Consider the following 21,771-nt stretch of genomic DNA (forward strand, 5'->3'; position numbering starts at 1 on the left):
TGAAAACAAAAAATCGCATCTAAAATAGTACAGTAGAAGCCATTCTTCCGGTTAAGCTTAATCCTCTCCCTCTCCCCCCGCGGGAGAATTTAGAAAAATCCCTTCTTAGTGTCCATTCTCATGGCATACCCTACTAAAACGCATACAATACGAATACGAAATAACAAATTCGAATTTAAAACGGTTCGAACATTTTTAAAATCGAAATGGATAAAAATATTTATAACAATGTCTGAAATGTTATCAATTTAATATACCTAAGACTAAACGTAGTTGAAAACAAAAAATCGCATGTAAAATAGTACAATAGAAGCCGTTCTTCCGGATAAGCCTTAATGCACTGTCTCTCCCCCACTTGGGAATTTCGAAAAATCCCTTCTTAGTGTGCGTTTTCATGACGAACCCTAACTGTGTACCAAATTTCTGCTCTTTAGGTCCAGTGGTTTGCTCTGGGCGATGATGAATCAGTCAGTGAGTCAGTCAGGACAAGCAATTTTATATATATAGATTTTATAAATACTAATTAAAATACTCAGTTAATGTTCTTAAAATAACTGTGGTAAATGAAAATAGCAAAATAATGCAAATTTTGTTTATTATTGTTAAATTTCTTAAAGTTTTATTATTATTAAAATTTTAATGAAAAAATTTTTTAAATAGGATATTTTAAATTTGTACTTACAGAAGCAACAAATACATCGCCTATTTTCTCTTCTTCATCCCATTGCCTAACACATTGAGTAAGAGCAATACCAAATATTGTGTGACATTGTAAAATTTGTTCAACCCTATGAAACATAATTCCTATTTTGTTTGCACTCACTATTGGTGGATTACTGTCTTCTAATGGTCGTTTGTAATCCTACAAAAAAAATTTCTTTTATTTAAACTCCAAAAAAGTATTTATTTTAAATTAAAACATATAAAACAAATAGTTTTTAATAAATTGCTTACTTTAATAAGTCTCTGTAATGAATTAACATAAGAATTTTCACTATCAACTATACTGCCAACAATGTAACGTCTCTTCATCTACATACAAATTTCAAAGAAAATTCTTAATTAAAACATATTTCAAAATTGAGTTATTAATATTTGAAATTAACCAAAGTAAATTCTATTATAAACATAAGAACATTAAATAATTGTCATTTAATACTAAGTTACATTAACTTTCAAAAAGCTTAGTAAACAATGTAGCAGACCTAGCTTTATGATCACTATTTCTACAGATGATACAAATTCTCTGTTATAATTTATGTAATGTTATATTTAAGAATCTTTTCCTCCTGTTGACTATTTCATTATGATATTAAATAGTTAAAATTACAGGAAGCCATAGTCTGATGACATATTGTTTAACAACTTTTAAAAAACAAATTAGATTATAAGAGCAGGTTTTGATTTGTACTGAACAAGTAAAGAAAATTTTCAAGAATTTTTAGCAGGTTCATAAGTCAAAATCATTTATAGCTTCATATATTCTATTGATTAATCTGTATAATGCAAAATACTAATACATCAAAATTATATGAAATTCAAACATTTTATGTATTATAAACAGGTGTAATTCTAAATGAAACTGATCAGTGTAGCTGAAAGATGGGAAATAATATAATCCATATTATATTATTTCCCATCTTATAGTAAATTATACATTATACATTACTTATAGTAAATTATACATGGTGATTCAGAATTCATGGGACAAACTTTAAGAGGAAGTAGAGCACACAACAAAAAAACATTTTCTGTATAAGAAAGTATGGATGCAAGTGACACATTGTAGCACAAACACAAGAAATAACACATGAAAGGAAACAAATTGTTTACTTACAGCATTGTTGACAAGTGTGTCCTTACAGCAATGTTTACAATAATTGCTCAAAATTGCATCCACCAGCAGTAATACACACTTGGCAGCATTGATGAAATGACTGGTATACAGTTTTCAAGATGGCAGGTATTTCTCACATATGTGTAGTTGCAATGGATATTCAAGCAACAAGGTCCTTCAAATGTCCACATAAAAAATAATTGAGACTCAATAAATTTTGAGCAAGTATTGTAAACATTGTTGTAAAGATGAACTTATCAATGATGCTGTTTTTATGTTTCTTTTCATATGTTATTTCTTGTGTGTGTCTCAACGCATCACTTATGCCTATACTTTCCTATACAAGTTTTTTGTTGTGTGCTCTACTACCCATTAAAGTTTGTTCCATGAGTTCTGAATCACCCTGTATACTTAGATTCGATTTGGGCATACAAACTTTATGTTTATTAGCATAAGTTTGTATACTCAAATCTAATCTAAGTATCCTTTACTCACAGCTATATAATGTAAATATTCCTTATTTGAATATAAATCAATGCCTTTCAGAAATGACATTAAACTATCTATCAATATAAATCTAATTTTTGATTATAATAGAAGTTTTAGATTCAATAAACTCAGATATTTAACAATGCAATTTTAAAGTAGATTTTCAAACACAAGTGTCAACTTTACAGTTTTATTTTTCTTTCTGTGTAATCTGGATGGATGGAATGTTTGGATTTTATTGGTGCAATGCCTTCTTGGCCCATAGTGAGCCAATCAACAAAGTTGAGATCTGAATTAACAGAAAAGTAACATTCAAATATACAATATAAAAATATGTTGATACTGATAACGAATACTAATTCTCAAATAAAAGACTACAATAAAAAATAGTATTATTTACTTATTTTTTAAATATGTACATAGTCAAATAATATTAAATATACAGAAAAAAAAGTAATTTGGAAAGTACACAATTAAGTTGCCATCCTGTATTAAATTAGAATTAATTAATTCTAATTATTGAATTTAATACAGGATGGCAACTTAATTGCCTACCTTTAGTCCAAATTACTTTATATCTGTTTATTTAATTAACCAAATTAAGGTTTGATCAATCAGACATTATCATTTAATTAATTTATAATTCACACTTAGTTTACTATATACAGTCAGTATATGTAGTCAAATAATATATTGTCTACCAAAATTGAACTATATATCTGGAAAATTTCAATTAATTTTATAATAAGTGATTAGATATTCATTTTGAATATCTAATCACTTAAACAATTATAAACATTACTGAATTAATTAGATAAGGAACTTGAAATTTCAAATAGATTTTATAATTCTCTCTCTAACTAGTTACCTAATATTTACTGCACAATAATGTGTTAACAATTGTGATAATATAAAACTAAAATGTCTTAGATACTCAAGAGTAAAATCTAATTAATAGAATTTTATTTTTATAAACTATTAATTTAAATCTCTAGTTGAATTTTATATAATTTTATTTTATAAAAAACCAAAAACCTAGTAATTAAAAGTACATTAATTAAAAGAAAACATCAAAATTATAGCAATAAAATTGTTTAAGTTAGTTATATGATTAAATTCAATGAGGCAAATCTGTTTCAATTAAAGACAGCTTAATTTATTATTATTTTGATTACAAAATAAACCAAATTAACCACATTAGCAATGCTTTTCCATTTCTTTTTTCAGTAATTCAGCATCTATTTATTTTTATTTATTTTTTGTCATGGTTGGATGGCTGAAACATTAAGATGCCAGCATACCACTCTAGGGGACCAGGATTAAATCCAGATAGATTGAAAATCCCAGTAATTTTTCAGGTAGTCTGTCCTGGTTATATTATCCCCCATCCCTCATTACTTTAGCCATCCTACTGTGGACCACAATGAACTTCAAAGTCTTCTTGATGCTCATAGGGCAGAAAGAGGGGGGAAAACTGTTTTTGTCTATTGAACAAATGCAATTTTTTAACAATTCAGAAAATTACTAATGAATAATTTTTAATGAATTCATATGATTAAAATTAATATAACCAAAAAAATCAACCAAACACTATTATTAATCTATCAATATAATATTTAAAAAATACTTAACCAGGTAATTTATTTTAAAAATATAAAATTTATAGAAATAGAATTAACTTCTTAATATTTTATCTCATTTTACTGAATAAGTTTATTATATAGCTAATAACATTATACTAAATGACTGATATAATTATAATTCTAAAATATTAATAAAAAGTAAACATCCCTAAAAACCCGATGAAAAGCAATAACACACCAACTACTGCTGTAAATCATTGGGCTAAATTTGGAATAAGTATCAATAATTTTAAATTACAAATGAATTTGGCACTAGATGGAGGCATTAGGTACCATATTGTACGAGATAGCACCTAACACCTTCCTAATATCCTAATAACACTTTCCTTGTATTAATAAAAAGTCTACTTAATATTTATTTATAGTTAAATTATTTTTAAAAACATTGTTGAGAGATTTCTTTTTCATCATTTACTTTTAAAATTGTTTATTTAATGTTATATAACCATCTCATCTTTTATATTATTCATATATATGAGGTATAACACGCATTGTATCACTGGTCATCATAGCAGTATTACATTGTCATTCTGCTTTATATATAGGCAGCATAACAACAAAGTTGCATCAGTTACTATAGGAAATCATTTCCTGCATTCTGACACACATCCCAATGCAGTACAAGTTTCTGTATACCTTCTACATAGAAAGAGGAAGACTGCTGGATGAACTATTCAGTTATAGTTCATCTTTGCTCAGACTTTGCTATCAGATTGTTATCTGTGACCTTCCAAAAACTTTTTAGGCTAAAAAACATGTACAGTAAGTCACAAGGGCTTGTAAGGTAGATGCTGTAGAATTTACCATCCAACATATCCACCTTACAGGTCCAATATGTCACCTTGTAACTTACATGTTTTTAAACCTATAAAATGTTTCTGAAAGGTCACAGATAACAATTTGATAGCAAAGTCTGAGCAGCTATAACTAAATGGTTCATCCAGTAGTCTTCCTCTTTCTAAGTGAAGGATATACAGAAAGCTGTACTGCATTAGGACATATTCAGAATGCAGGAGGTGATTTTCTGTAGCAGTTAATGCAGCTTTGTCATTATGTTATATATATTGTAATCCTAATATGGCAATCAGTGAAACTACATGTTTCACTGATCTAGTCTATGTTTTATTTGAAAAACCCTTGCATTTTTCAGATAAACAATTTTCTAATCAGTTAAACAGGAAAAAAGTTTTTCTTAAAACAATTAATTTAATTAATTATTTCAGAAGAACAATAAAATTATGCTGTTTTATTTACTAATATGATAAGTACTTTAAGAATTTATGTACCTTTTCAGGTGTTAAATCATGTGGCATTGGAGGTAGAGAAAGAGGAGGTCGTTGTTTTTTGGGAACTTTAACATCAACATAATTTTCTTCTTCTAAAATATTAAAATAAAAAATTAATCACTAAAAATTCAAGACAGACACAAACATATCTGACTGTTTTGTTATTACTGGATGCTCAATTAATATTTACATTAATTAAAAATATAACAAAACACAGATTCAATAGAACAATATATATCTTATAGATAAAAGGAAATTTTATTAGTATTAACTTTTATTTGTAATAAAAGTTTATGCTTTTGAACCAAGTGATTGATTCAATCTCTCTAATTTCATCTGCAAGTTAAATCAGTATAAAAAGTCCTATTATAGGTGGTCCTCTACTTTCATACCTAATTGGTTCCTGAAGTGTGTATGAAAGTTGAAATACATGAAAGTAGAGCAATGTAAAATAAATATCAAAAAGGGTTTTCAAAATATTTATTTTTTTACTGATTAGTATTTGCTTTTTTCTTTATAAATTTAACAAGAGATAATTGAATTGTAGTCTTCTTTTTCTTTTCTTGATAAAGAGTTCTGTAACATGCTGTCTTTTCCTATTGCTCTTCATAGATATACTCTCTTCATTGAGATCACATTCTTCCATGATCAAAAATCTGTCATGACGCATGAAGGCTAGCTGACTCAAGACATTCCTGCTCAAGACTGAACCTGTGACGCAAAAAATGGACAAATACTGCCATATATATTGATAAAAATCAAAAGTTCAAAATAATGAATTGTAAAGTAGAGGACCACCCGTTAATAGATTACAGTCACAATATACTAATAAAATAATATATAGAGAACTAGAAGCATTAATTATATAAAGGAAAATTTTGTTGGTTTGTTTGCTTGCTTATCACATAAATGTATTCTGTATGAGAACTTTATATTCATGTCTTGACTAAAGTGTTGTTAAATCTAGTTTCCTTTTTCTATGAACTTTTCTTAATTATAAAGTATGGTGAATACAGATTTGTAGGAATTCTTTCCTACAAATCTGTTTCACCATACTTTATAGAGAAACTTGCAAAACTCCAAAAATTTCTTTCAGTGTCTATAAAAGTTTGTTTTAGCAAAGAAATCTTGACATTACCTACAGACCAATCCATCACCAAAAACACCTTAATGCATTTAGCTTCACATTCAGTTACTTCCATTTTGGAAATAGAATATCAATAAAACAATTTAATTAGTAAGAATACATGATATAATAATAATGTGCAAAATTGGCTATGGGACATTACCTCTTAATTGGTTACCATCCTTTCACTCAAACACTGACTGATATATTATCAGTCAATGTTTGAGTGAAGGGACATATAAGTGATTACTATATTATCATTTCCGGCACAAAATATAATAATGCACAAGCACAAATATTTTGAAAATATTTTTTAAAAATCTTATTTATAATATTTCTTCATCTTTCAATATTTCTTTGAAATGTTATTACTGCCTGTTAAAATACAGCACTTAAGTTGCTCTACTAAGAATTAATTTCTTTATCATGTGAGAAAATTTTTTTAACCTTGAATATTTCAGTAAAATATGATGAAACAAATCTATGCAAATTAATCTATGCATAATTAAACAAATTTTATTAAGGAGGATTTAAAAAACAACAAAATCCATTGATAATGCAACAGAAGAAAGTATTCAATGCATATGGTCATCAGGTAACAAAAGTGCATGTAGTCTTTGAACCTGTTTGATATTTTCTTAAGATAAACTGAGCATTGTTGAATACATTTAGTTTAACAATAAACAGATCATTAATAAAACATGAGTAACAGTAAATTTGAGATGTATTCTACCTATTCTAACATCTTTTAGATGAAAATTCTGGGTGAATGACAGTGACAATAGAACAGAAAAGATGGGAGTTGACTCTGATGCAATGCATTGTCATTATTTGTAAGAATGAGATAGAAGCATCTAAATTCAGGTTACCACTACAATTTCAATGTAGTAAAAGCCAATTAAAAACAATTCTACATAGACTAATGGGAAAAGAGTGGCAATGAGAAAAATAAGAAAAATTGCATATAGCACCACAGATGACAAAGCTATATTTCATATTATCACAAAATAAAAATTGCTATTACCAGTGAGATAGAAAATATATAACAAGTTAATTAAAATCAATTATACAAACTATAAAGTACAGTGGGTGATCGGTTAACGAACAGATCGGATAACGAACAAATCGGATAATGAACACTTTCGCGAAAGATTTTTATGTTCGGACAATGAACACATGATTGGCTAACGAACACCTCACAGAACAAACACAAGAAGAAGCGATGTAAAATAATGAATACCGATTGGTCTTCCCATGTCTTCAGGAAACAATTCAAAACTTTTCGGAGTGTGGGAAGCGTTGACATCGACGCTCAAGCCGGTATATACCGATCGGATAGTATTCCTCCGAACTTTGAAACTCTCCCTTGTAATTCCAGCCTTTTATTTTTCTGACAAAATAATTCTTTTATGTATAGGTGAGACTGTCGGGTAGACACTCGTTAAGTTTTGCGTCTGTTTTTCTTTTTGAAAGGTGAGAGTATAATAGCAAAGGTAGAGAGTGGGCAGAAGATACCTAATGTTGCTGGGCAGTATGGCGTAAACAGGTCTAAAGTAGGCCGCAGTTCAATCTTATTTAAGGAAAATACTGTATAATCCAGAAGACTCAAGCGGCTAAAGGAGTAACAAAAATCACATCTGAGAAATAAAGAACATCGAAGAGTTCATAATAGAACCTGAAACGGATCTGACGACAGAAGAACGCCAAGAACTCTTGAATGAAGAACACCAAGAATCTTGGCGAGATGTTTTTTTTCTGAAAAAGAGGATTAATGCCGATATCTGTTATTAAAGATCCTTTGAAGAAGTGGGAAGATGTCAGAACAACGGTCTTAGAATGGCATCTAAACCAGGTTGAGGCTTGGGGATTTCTACAATTGCAATGCTATTAATTACTTACGAAAAATCCTGAAGAAGAGAGAAAATCAATTGACATTAGACAGATTCTTTAACCATTTCAAACGGAAAAAAAATATGACTAATAAAAATGCAAGACTGTGTGTGTATGTATTTTTATTATTACATATAAATAAACGTAGTAAGAAAGTATATATTTTTTATTTTTGGGGTCTTCAGAACGAATTAATTAAATTCCCTATGGTAAATCGATAATTGGTTAACGAACAATTCGGATAGCAAACAAAGCCTTGGAACGGATTATGTTCGTTAACCGATCACCCACTGTATTCAAATATGTAGTCTTTTTGTCTTTCTATTTCATTAAAAATTTCTGTATTACTTTGCATTTTTAAAATGAACTAATTGATACTATTTGTATATTCTACAATAAATAATAAATAATTAATTCAATGTATAAACTTATTATTGTTTCAAATAAAGAATATAGGTTGTCAGTGTAAAGTACAGTGGTGCCTCATACTTCGAATTTAATTCATTCCACGAGGTTGTTCAAACTCTGAATCAATTTTTCCCATTAGAAATAACAGAAAGTCAATTAATCTATTCCCAGACCCTAAACAATACCAATTTCAACAAACTTAAAACAGCAAATACACATAATTTAAGGTAAAAATGACACAATCAAATGCCCTAATTATAAATTAAAACACAAAAGCAATAGATAAAATATGTAAATACTATATAAGAAAACAAAAATTGCATTTATTGGTTGCACACTGTGGACTTCTGAATCTTAATATAGATGTGTGATTTAATTATAACAGTTTTGAAATTTAACATACTATATAGTAGATAATGTGAGAATTTATTCTTTTGTTTAAAATCTAACTTTAAACTGTTTACTTCACATTTTGTTTGAATAAAATCAAGTTGTAATGTCTTCAGATAGAAAGCATATTATGCTTTATAAGTTTTGGAAAGAATGTAATGCCATAAAAACAGTGAAAAAAAATTGTAGTGTATGGGGAAGATGCTCCCAAAGTTTGAACATGTCAAATATAGTTTGAAAAGTTCTGTTCACAAAATTTTTAACTAAAGGATATAAAATGTACAGGGTACCAAAATGTTGTTGACAAAGAAAAATTCCAGGAATAAATTGTTAAAAATTGATGAATAACACACAATATAGTACATAACTAAACATACCAAAATAAAGCATCGAAAACATACAAGCATAATGCAAGAGCAAGAGACAACTTAGAGATAATACAGATTGCATTTATGCTTTCAAGTGCATTTTATCACTGCAGACACAGTTTGAACTTTAAAGCATTGTTTGAAGTATGAGGTACTACTGTACAGATTTAACATGAAATCAAAACTTAATTAAATTTTTAAATTTCATGTTAAATCTTTTTAAATAATTTTTAACAAACAGAAAAATAATAATAATATCTAAATTCCAAAATGAATATACTACTACAAATATTTTAAAAATGAAATTTTTCTCCCCTTTAAAAACAGAAAGGTTAAACATTATTATATAAATTTAAATATTACATGCTAAATCTATTAATTATAAATTTAAAAAATTTTGAAGCAGACCTTGATTTCTTATAATTCTATTCATACATTTTTCTAACTCATATTCTTTTCGCCTTGTTGAGAACCATCTGGTAAAACCTCCAGTAATACCCTAATAAATATTATTATAAGAATTTGATTTCTTAAAAACAAAGTAATACATTTTTAAAGAAAAAATAAAGACATAGGTTAAAAACAAAATTTTATTAAAAACTCATCATCAAATTACCTTCTAAAATTACAGCTAACTAACTCCTCAGTATTATGAAAGATTTGTATTAAATTGATTTAGATATAACATTAGAAATGTTTTAAAAAAATAAGTTTTGTTTTTATTTTCTTTACTGTATTTAATAAATTAGATTTTATAGATAACTAAGTAGCATTTCATTCTCTTTTTAATTTTGGTTTTAAAATACTTATTTAAATTTTCCAATATTTACAATTACTGTTAAGCTTTTCACTAAAAACATGAACATACAGAAAAATTTTCATCCAAATCTTATCATCAATGAAATGATTTTTCTTTTTTCTTTTTTAAATCTAAGAATTCAATATTGGAGCTAAACAGCATATATATGCTTTTTAATTTGAAAGACAAAAGCATTGTATATTTATAATTTGCAATCTGTATCTTTTTGTTGTTTTATTAAATAATTTTAAATAAGTTGATCATTAACTAAAACATTATCTTATTTATGTAACAAACTAAATAAGTATGTAAATATAATATACATTTATGTAATTCTCTTTTGCTAAAATAAATAATTTTTGAACTCCAACTTATACAAATATCAAAATCTATCCTGATTTTTTCTAAAGCAAGATAGATTATAATATTTACTAAAGTAAATAACTCTGCATTATGACTTTATATTAAAGTATATTTTGCTTAACATCAGCTGTTTTTCTCCTCATCTAAAATATCTTTATAATAGTTTATAGCATTAATAAGAACAATTTATTTCTGTTTTTGTATGCTTTACTCAAAATATTTTATTATAGAGTATTTTAAAATATTATATAAAAATTTTATTTTTACATGTATTTCAATTCTATAAATTATATTATAAAATTACAGTAGAACCTCGATTATCCGGACCTCTATTATCCGGATTTTCGATTATCCGGATTGTTCAAAATAAACAAAAATTTTACGAATTTGCTGATTTGCACTTAGCGAATTACGACATTGTTTATGTACGTTATGAAATGCATAACATTTTTTGTTTCAACAACGTCTCACCCAGCACAGTGGTCGTAAACTCTTAAATATATTTTGCGTCGTAATAAAAATATAACTTGACATACGTATTTATAAATAATTTATACTCAAATTACATCATTTCTATAACCAAGGGCGGTGTAAGGCATGGGCGACGTAGGCCACCACCTATGTCTCGCGGTCCGAAGGGCTTCGCGCCTCAAAGGTTTATGCATTACTTAAAAGCCGCGAACGCGACGAAAAAATTTTACTCGTCATAAAACGATAAATAGTTTGTCAAATTTTTATTCATAAAAATGCAGTTTCAACTGCTTTTTATTTTATAAAATCCGTCTTCTTGCGCCACCAGAGGGCCTTTTAAACAATAGGTAGTCTGTTAGCGTTGGTCAGTAGTAGTCCAAATTCAATACGAACGTTTGTTTCTTGAAAATTTGATCACGATTTAAATACAGTATTTACTTTTAATATTACCGATATGTCATCGAAAAGAAAACGTGTTGTATTATCATTAAAAGACAAATTAAAGTATTTGTTTCGATTATCCGGATTTTTCCTTATCCGGACTACCTTCATCCCCAATTAGTCCGGATAATCGAGGTTCTACTGTATAATAAATTAAATTTATTTTACTCTTACAACACAAATATACTCTAATTATAACAAATAAAATTTGTATTGACATTGACAGAGATTGGACTACTTTACACAGATCGTTCTTCACATCATTATCTGTAATACAGTCAAACCCCATCAGCACAAAGTTGAAGGGATTTAAAAATTGGCACTTTGTATTCATAGGGTAATGTAAACTTTACAAAAAACATCAACAGTCATACCATCAAATGGCAAAAGTCAAATTTTCTCCAAGTTATTTCATTGTGTTTTATTGTTTACAAGTTAGATACATTTAAAAACTAATGCATCTCATGACTGATACAACAAAGTCATGATAGAATTGAGACAAAGGTAGAAAAAAAAGAAGCATCCTTACATTTGCTAGGCATGGTCAGATAATCCTTGCATCTGCCACCACAGAGAGGTAATCCTTGCAATTGTAAGCCACTAAAGAAAAGATCCTTTTACTTGCCAACCAACATAGAGAGGCAATCCAAGAACAAAGCAATTGGCTTTGATTGCTTTGCTTGTGTTTTGTTCATTTTCTGTTAAGCATGTGCAATGATGCATTTTGTTTATTTTTATTTTGCCCATGATAAAGCAGTCCTAATGGAAGTTAGTCATTCAAAATCGACAGATCAAATTTGAGAACAAATGTTATGCCACAATAAATAAATAAAATTGTCTTGTTTCAAACACACTTTCTTAAGATAAAGTGGCTTAAATCAATGCTCATTTTTCAACATTGGTTAGAATTAGTAAAACAAAGATTAAAGCAGCTGGATATAACAGGCTGTCCTAGTTGCCAAATTGAATCTAGGAGCAGAATATGCATAAAACTTTACAAATTAAAAAAAAACTCATTTTCTTGGGTTTCATTGGAAACTGTTTGTTATTAATTTTAAAATTACAAACTAATTACAGTATTTAATATTGTAATTCAGTTGTCTTGTTACTTCCATTATTAATAATAGATTGAAAGTATTACATTAACAATTAAAAGTAAGAACTATTTTGAAAAACTACAAATTTTTAACTGAAAATCTTCTGTTCCTATTAACTTCTAGTTGCCAATGTGCATATTAACTAATTGTTCAGCATTATTACAAAGTATGAAACGTCAATTATTAGAGAAAGTGTTATTTTCAAATGTAAATGAAGATTATTAGTGTAGCAAATACTGCATTGTCAATGATGACAACATTGTGACTAATATTAAAGTCAAAAAGCATACCCCTGGACACGATGTGGCTCGTGTGTTGCCAGTTTGGCTTGGGTATGTGACTTTAGGAAATATATTAAATGACATAATATAATTGTTATTGAATTAATGGGACAACAACTTGCTTCATATTACATATTAAATGATATTTCATATTAACCAAAGTCGTTAACATTAAAATGCCTATCCTCATCCATGTGACATCAAAACTATTTCACATTAACATGAATTTGCATGAACTGGTAACATAATAATAGGGTTTGACTGTATTATGTATGGTAGGATTTATAAGGAGAATAGCAACAAGAATATTTTTATTCTAAACAGATAATTACCTCCATTTCTTTTCCTTTTTTACTTTTTTTTCGTTTTCCAATAATACGTGCAGCCAGTTTTGCTGCTCCTGTTTCTTCTTCTTCACTGCCTGAACTAATGAATTGGTTCCCAGACAATCCTGATCCAAGCCAATTAGTATTATCATTTTCAGCTTTGGCTAAATTCTGTAGATCAACCTCTTCATAAATATTATCTTCTGGACTACTCTGGCACACAGAGTCTAATTAAAAGGAATTAATAGTTATAACACTATTTTCTTAAGTTACTGAATTTTATAAAATTGTTTATTATTTTTAAATTATAAATATTGATAATGAGAATAATTTCATTACAAAACAAGAAAAAACTTTCAAAAAATAAAGTGTCTGGATTTAGACTAACTGAAATGCAAACACATATTGTACATAGTCTTTAATACTTTCTATATGTATTACACATGTAAGAGGGTTATACAAAATTCTATACTGAACTTGATGAGAATGTTAACATTTTTGTTTTTCTGAAGAAATATAAAAATAACTAATAATTTGATATTTATAATTTATAAATTATATCAAAATTAACATATAAAGTATTTTTAAAATTAAAATAAATTATTTCATATATTTTTAGCTTTTGAAAACTTCAATAATAGATTCATCAGTATGATTTTTATAACTATAGAAGAAAAGTAAATCAATAATAAATAATAATTTTTCAAATTAAATTTATAATCCTAAAAAACAACAAATTTATGATTTGAAATAATTTCTTCCAAAAATTAAGGATATTTAATTTACTTTAAAAAAAAAAAACAAGAACAGAAGTAAAACAATTTCTCCAAAAAATACTCTAATTTTATGTTGAAACTGGTCAATGATTTTTACATTAAAGTATAAATTATTTTTGGATTATCACTGGTGATTGTAAACAATGGAAGATAAAGACAATATTGTGTCTTCAATATACATATTTTTTTATATTTTAATTAATTTTTATGGTTAAATTTTTAAAATTAACTAAAATAAATCTTAATTATAATCTATAAAAATCAAACTTTCACACAGAACAGTAGACCAACAATATTAATACATCTGAGAACAAAAACATACAACAGGCATTAAAAATAATTACAGAAAATGATATTTATGTATACTATTGTGACAACTAATTTCATGATACAACCCACAATTGCATCTTATCCACATAAATATTCACATTTAACATATAAAGACAGACAAAATAATTAAAAATTTAAACTGCTTTGAATTTATAAAAGTGATATGTGTGATATGTAATAAATTATTATTAAAAGTCATTAATTTTTTTTGTTTCAGCTGATATCAAACTTAAATGAAAAATAAAACAGTTTAAAGAATTCAATCTAAAAAAAATAAAAAAACATTTCTATCTTAAAAATAAAAAGTAAAGAAAAGAAAAGAATTAGTTACTACAAACAGATCATATTTATGTTCATTTATAAAAAAAAGTTACTTAAAAAAGAATAATGCCTTCAAATAAATTGAGCACATTCACAATAGTAATGATGATATATATTGTATATTTTTAAAGAATGATGCCATTTTCACAAGTTTAAAGCATTTTAACTTAAAAATAAATAAATAAAAATCCTGAAAAGAAATAAAATATTCATTAAGTTAAATCTTAAAAATTTTAAAAATATAAACTTACAGTACAGTGTATTCCTTTAATTTGTTTAATCACATACATGTTTAATATATCACTTTAAAATTGTCCCAAGTGACTTGAGAAATATGACACTGAGTACATGTCTTCTATCTCAAATTACTTGAGTTTCATCATATTTACTCCTATATTTTCAGATTATTTTACAATAGTAATTATTTAATAGCTATTTTTCTCACATTTGTAATATTGATAATTTAAAATATAAATAAAAAACTGTAACAACAGTATTAATTTTATTTTAGTTTTAAATTTCATACTCCTATCATCAGTGAAAATAAATTTTACTTTTTTTCTCATTCTTTCTTAAAAAGAAATTCTGAAATTTTATTTAGTTAGCATTTATTAAATTTATATTATTATTTCTCATATTATATGCAATATTAAAATTATATTTTCATTAAATTCTATTCCAATTTTACAAAAATATAGTAATAAGATAAGCAAACTGTTGCTTTCTATCCTTATAATTTTTAAAATTTCCAATTTTTAATTATATTTTTACATGAAGAAACCAGGATGTAATTTTGTAATAAAATTAAACTAGTCTCTATATTTAGTATAAAAAATCTATTTGTACACAATTTCCATGGTAAATAATTTTAACTAATTCTAAATATTGTTTTTTCTTGTAAATTCTTTATACAAAATTGCATTTAATTAAAATAATCATGTACAGAGCAATAAGAAAATATCAAAAAAGTGTTGAAAAAAATCTATATTATAAAAAAACTTAAATATTTATAAAACTTTAATATGAATGCATATTAATTCACAATAGTTTACCATTTGTTAATCTTATAATGCAAATATAAATTAATTAAAAATTATATTAATATTTTTCACTTTTTATTTTATCTATTGATGGAAAAAGTTATATTTTCAATAAAATTAAAAAGAAAAAATAAAACTAATTTAATTAAATTTTGACTTATTTTAATTTTCATAAAATTAAACAATGTTGTTTGTTTTATCAAGTGTAGTTACAGTTTAGATACAGTTATTTACTGTATCTAAATAACTGTATATACTCCTAAATAAAATTCTGTATGACAAAATAATTAATTTATTATTAAAAATTATTTCATTTTTAAACTTGAAAATATTACTAATTATTTTATATAATTTTAAAATTTAGCTGTCTGTCATGAAAACATTTTAAAAATGTAGCTACATATGATAAAGGAATAGATAGAGGCAATCAATTTTATGTTTTTATTTTAGCTATTTTAACAGCTGCATGTTGAATCAGATGAATGAAAAACAATCAGTTGACATACTAAGTTTAACCTTCAACAACAATATACAGTTTATTAATATTCCATCAAGAAGAAGTTTAAATATTTTTCTTGGGACTGTTCACTGATAATTTAATTGGTTAATAAAATTAATCTTGAGAATTTATATTGAAAGACAGCATATTTATTTTAAGATAATGTAAAAACACACACACGGGAGATCAAAATCAACTGTACACCTTATCGTGTACTGAAATTCAGACCTGTAAAATGATAATTCATATTATGTTTTATAAAAAAAAAAAAAAAAAAAAAGTGATGAAAATTTTAATTTTTCCATCAATTTTTAAAACTGGATTAACTAAAAAAATAAAATCAATAATATAAATTAAATATATTGATAAAAATAAAATTTATATTAAGAGTATAATCATGCCATTTAAGGAATAAAGATCTTTTCCAATTAAAAAAAAATCCTGAGTGTTATATTTTGTTTTAGTAATGGTTTTATTTCATGTTATTTTGTTTAAGGGTTAAGAGAAAAAATGTTTAGGAGGAAACTAAGAAAAACAGAACTGAAAATTAGTTAGAAATAATTAGTATTTGCAGGAAGGAAATTATTAACAGTGGAATGTTACTTATTAGTAATTATTAATTCAAATTTTTCTTAAAAGTACACCAGTAGCTAATAAAATAAAGAAGGAAGCAGAAAGAAAGATGCACCACACCACCAACCTCTAGAAGACAGTTGCTGATGCTTATGGGAATCGTCATACAGCATGTAGAGAGGTTCATCGCTGACCTTTCCCGAGCCTATGGTGTCAGTCAATTGCTGATCTGCTGAAATTAGGTTGTAGTTAATGAAGGGAAATTGTCTCTAAAATGACATTCGTTAAGGGTAATAATTTAAAAAGATACTAAGTAGTTTAATAAGGGAGATTATTTCATCATGTAAGTTTTTCTTTTAAGTTTAAACCTGGATAAACAAAAAACCTTCAGCTAATTTTTAATTAGAAATATACAATAGAATAATTAATTATTATATTATTGTTTAAAAATTATTCTAAATTTTATTTTATAAATACAATAAATATTTTGTAATATATATAAAAATCTCTTTCTAAAAGACAAAATGGGATAAAAGAGAAATTTCCTAATCCCAGAAGACTAATTTTTCTTTTTTATGTTTAAAATGTAAAAGTTTTATTCTAATAATAGCATAATTTATATAAAAACAAATAAATTTAATATATATTATAAATGAAAACTCATAGTGAGATTTAAAGAGAAAGAAGAAATTTCATCTTAACTTACCTTAATTATGTTTAGACTGTTCTTATTAACAAGTAATTGATCAAATAATATTAATACTAATGAATTTTAAGCTTATAACATGAAATTATTAATAATGAATCATTTATATTATTCATAATTTTTATAAAATTTCAAGTAATCAAATATTTTATTATATAAAATATTTTTTGGAAATATTTACTGGAAGCAACAGTTTTATTTTTCATCAGCTAATCAAATATTTATTTTGTGGCCAGTAAAATAGTTCAGTGACATTTATACTTTATTACTTCAAAAAAGTTATTGCAATTGAACAGGTGGCTCTAAAATGTCATTATTATTATTATTATTATTTATCACCACTTTTAATGATTTATAAAACTTATTTAATATAATCAACACTTTTAACATAAAAGCTGATTAAAAAATATATTACAATGTTAATATACTTTATATTAATAAAATGCGGTCGATACGAATTAAATAATTTACATAAATATGTTTCTGAAATTTTTATAAATTATCGACACGTGGAACCGAAAATAGGCGATTTTTTAAAGGTATAAATAGTTTTAAATTAATATATAATTTTTTGAGAGAAACAATTATAAAACATGCAATAAACACTTTTAACTAGTTAAAAAATATCTGCTTTCGTGATATTTTTTTCGAATAATAAATATCTATGATGGGAAAGAAAAAACACTTACCGAAATAACTGAAAATACGGTAAAATTCACATATTACGGGAATTTTTCTTAACATAGCGCCAAATTCTAAGTGTGATAAAATCATCAACGGTAACAGAAAATGACTTACAAGATAGGAATTCGCCTGATCGATTTTTTCCCTTTTTGTACACCTAACAGCCTTTCGATAATTTATATTTTTTCATTTTATCAATACTTTTTTTTTTTTTAAATCCTATCCCTACTAGAGCTAAATATACCCTTAAATTGCAAAATGTTACCTTTAGTTTGATCGATTTTTCACTGATTACCGTATTTTAGACGTCGATATATCGACATGTTAATGAAGACATTTTCTGATCGAATATTCTACATACAAGCCACAGTTGATCTCGATAATTTTTCCGTTTCAAAACGAAATTTTTACGATTACGTCAGCTACGATTTCCTTAAAAATCTCAACATTATTAACGCAATTTTCCGGATGACAGAATATTAACAAAAGCGAAATTAGATATTAAACTAGGTAAGGGAATATGAGGGAATAATGTATTTACGTGTTGACCAATTCATTTTTTCTTCTTTTTTGGAGCGTGCGATATAGGTTTTGATATGCCATCAAAATTCCTAATTCCAAAATATTTACCTCTTGGGAAAAATTTATAAACGAAGACAATGTGATTGTCCTAATAATAATAATAAATAACTTACTAAAACTACAATATTATCAAATATACTTTCAAAATAAATATCTAGCAAATCTTTTAACAAATTGTATTTATTAAGGACGTTTGTTTTATACCGTTAAATTGTTTTACATTCTAAATACATGGCTACAAAATAGCGAATTTAACAGACCGAATTAAAATAAATAATTAAAATTGAATAAATAAATCGATACAACTATTGAAAAGATCGTATACACTAAATTTAATATTTCCTGATTTTTATGAATTTTACATACTGTAAACAATTTTTTTTTGTAAATAAAGATTTATAGAACATTAACGCGCTTCAAAGTATTCGATTACAGCAAGTAAAATCGATATAATATACAATTACAACGATAAAATTACACATAAAAGGAAGAGGAAGAGATAAACCATTACTATTTTAAGTTATATATATAATATTTTATTGAATTGACAGAAATACGTATATGCTTTTAAATTAAGGTAGTCCAAGACTGATTTTCGAATAATCTACTTAATTAAAAATTCATTTCGTTAATTATATCTAACAGTAAAATATCTACTTTTTTAAAGTGAAGTTATATACATAAAATACAATGAAGTAGCAAGCGATGCAGAAACTAAAATTCATGACATTTAATCATTATTCAGCTTGAAGGTTTTTCCTTTAACAACAGCTTTAACGACGATGACATCACATACATTGTTCCTGTCGTAATTTATACGATTTTATTTTACATACTTTTTGAAGTAATGCAATCTCCTAATACAAGTGATGATGATAAATAAAGATTTTTTATACGCGTAAAAATTAAAATAATGTCATATATGTTCGAGTAGAATATGAGGGTGAGCTTAAAACGTTTAGAAAATTGAGCACTAAACCAACAGAATAGCAATGAGTGATATTTATACCGTGCATTCTTTTACTACAGGATATGTTTACAGTTAACTTCAGTTGAATTGTAAAAAATAATGTTTTTCTTACATAAATTTTTGTTACAAAGTTAACTTTATATTTAATATATTTACATAAAAACTTTTTAATACCATCCCCAAAATTTCTATGCGATAACTGATTTTAATCTGCAAAAACCTCTGTTTTTTGGGCGCGGTCCAGAATAAAAGCCCTCCCATAAATCGCAATCAGACTTTATAACGAACTCTTACACGAATATCACTTTAGCATGATATAACTATAAAATAACACTCGACACGTTATTTGATAAATGAAAATGCGAACATGAAATCCTATTTTTCATCTTAATGAACGATAAATTATTATTATTATTTATTCAAGATTCAGAGTTTCTGTATTAAGTTTTAGTGCTTTTTTTTAATAAAAATAATCTCAATCCATCTATCTTTCTTACAGATTAATAAAGAAATGAACCATTACAGATTTTGTAATCGTCAAATTTTATCACTTAATTATTATTAGAAGTACTGTACATTAATAGAAAATCTGACGCAGGATTCTTCTTAATTAACTGATGCTAGAAACCTTAATTGCAATCATTTCTGATACAGATACACACATAAGAAGCAATTCTAAATATAAATTAATATTAATATTTATAAATAAATGTAAAATGCCAATTCTATTAAATACTATTTTATACCAGTGACTAAATAATATTATTAATAAAAACACCGAATTAAATTCAATGTTTTTAAACGTTTGTTTTGAAAATTACTACAGATCTATCAAGTTTCATTGGCTGCTGTAACTACAAATATTTACATGCTAAGAACGAATCATTAGTCATATCACCGAAATATAACGGAGTTATATAACGATACACCATCAACACAATCGAATACACACTTACTGTATATTACGAAAATAATCGTCGCAGACAAAACCTTTCAAACTTTATTTTTAATACAAAAAAGCTGTATAGTATAATATATTTTATCGATTTATCTGACACACTGACCTTGTGTGTTGGATGAATAACAAGAAAACATTAAAATGGATGCTTGAAATTTTCACGGGATTTTAGTTTTCTTACATTACGATTATACAATTGTAAATAACACTCAAACTATTCTTAAATTTCCAAAGATTTCTGTGTAATACGCAATTGAAGATCGATCATAACAACATACATTGTATATATTAGAGCTAATATTAATATTAAATAACGACAAATATGAAAACAATTTTATATGCATTATAAATTTTTGAAAAAAATACTGAAGCAGAAATGAAACTGAAACTAATATTCAATAGTAATCTAGATAAAATTGATTGGTTAAATTTGTCCGAGTGATTACAGAAACTATCAAAATTTCTAAATGTTGTTACTTGCTTCATTAGATAACAAATCTTTTATTTAACTTCTTATTCGAATCACGCTTAATTCACTTACATTCGAACTGAAATTTGTTTACGATTCAAAAATTATATCCACATTAATAAATGGATTATTAATTACGTCAAAATATTAATAGTATGAATCAGAGCTTAAATTTAAATATTCAGGAAAATCAGTCATATTTTTTTTTTTCAAAAACATTTCAACTGAATTTTATATAAAAATCAATTTACAAAGAAGTTTATTTGGAAATTTACATTATGATATTAAAATATATTATTTTATCAATTAGCATCCATTAAAAAAATTAGAAATGACTAATGTAACTAATATATATCAGGTCAGTCCATAAGTTCGTGCGTATTTTATGACGTTGAGAAAAATCTTGTTTTGCTATTAAAAATGCCAGTCTAATGTGATACTTTTTACACTGAAGTGTTAAATTGGATCTCATTCATATAATACTGTTCAGAATTGGGAACATTTCAGTTATTTATTTTCGTTAAAATGGAAGTAACAGATGAATATAAGAGACATGTTTTATACTTTTTATTTTTAAGTGATGAGAATGCTACAAATGCAGCCAAAAAATTAAATACTGTTCATAATCAAACTGTAATTAGTGTAAGG

The 21,771-nt window shown here is 25.9% G+C and overlaps 1 protein-coding gene across 1 annotated transcript in view; it reads right to left on the reverse strand.

The window, feature by feature from the left end:
• Positions 1-21,771, reverse strand: part of LOC111639927 (rho guanine nucleotide exchange factor 10-like protein) — a 102,041-nt gene that overhangs the window by 37,286 nt on the left and 42,984 nt on the right. The window contains 6 exon segments of the mRNA XM_023385885.1: positions 683-862; positions 955-1,032; positions 5,256-5,347; positions 9,846-9,936; positions 13,222-13,442; positions 16,882-16,986. Of these exon segments, the coding sequence (XP_023241653.1) occupies positions 683-862; positions 955-1,032; positions 5,256-5,347; positions 9,846-9,936; positions 13,222-13,442; positions 16,882-16,986 (767 nt within the window).

Source organism: Centruroides sculpturatus, unplaced genomic scaffold (assembly GCF_000671375.1).
Source record: "Centruroides sculpturatus isolate CEXI.00-Female unplaced genomic scaffold, Cexi_2.0 scaffold1304, whole genome shotgun sequence".
Taxonomy (NCBI): Eukaryota; Metazoa; Arthropoda; class Arachnida; order Scorpiones; family Buthidae; genus Centruroides; species Centruroides sculpturatus.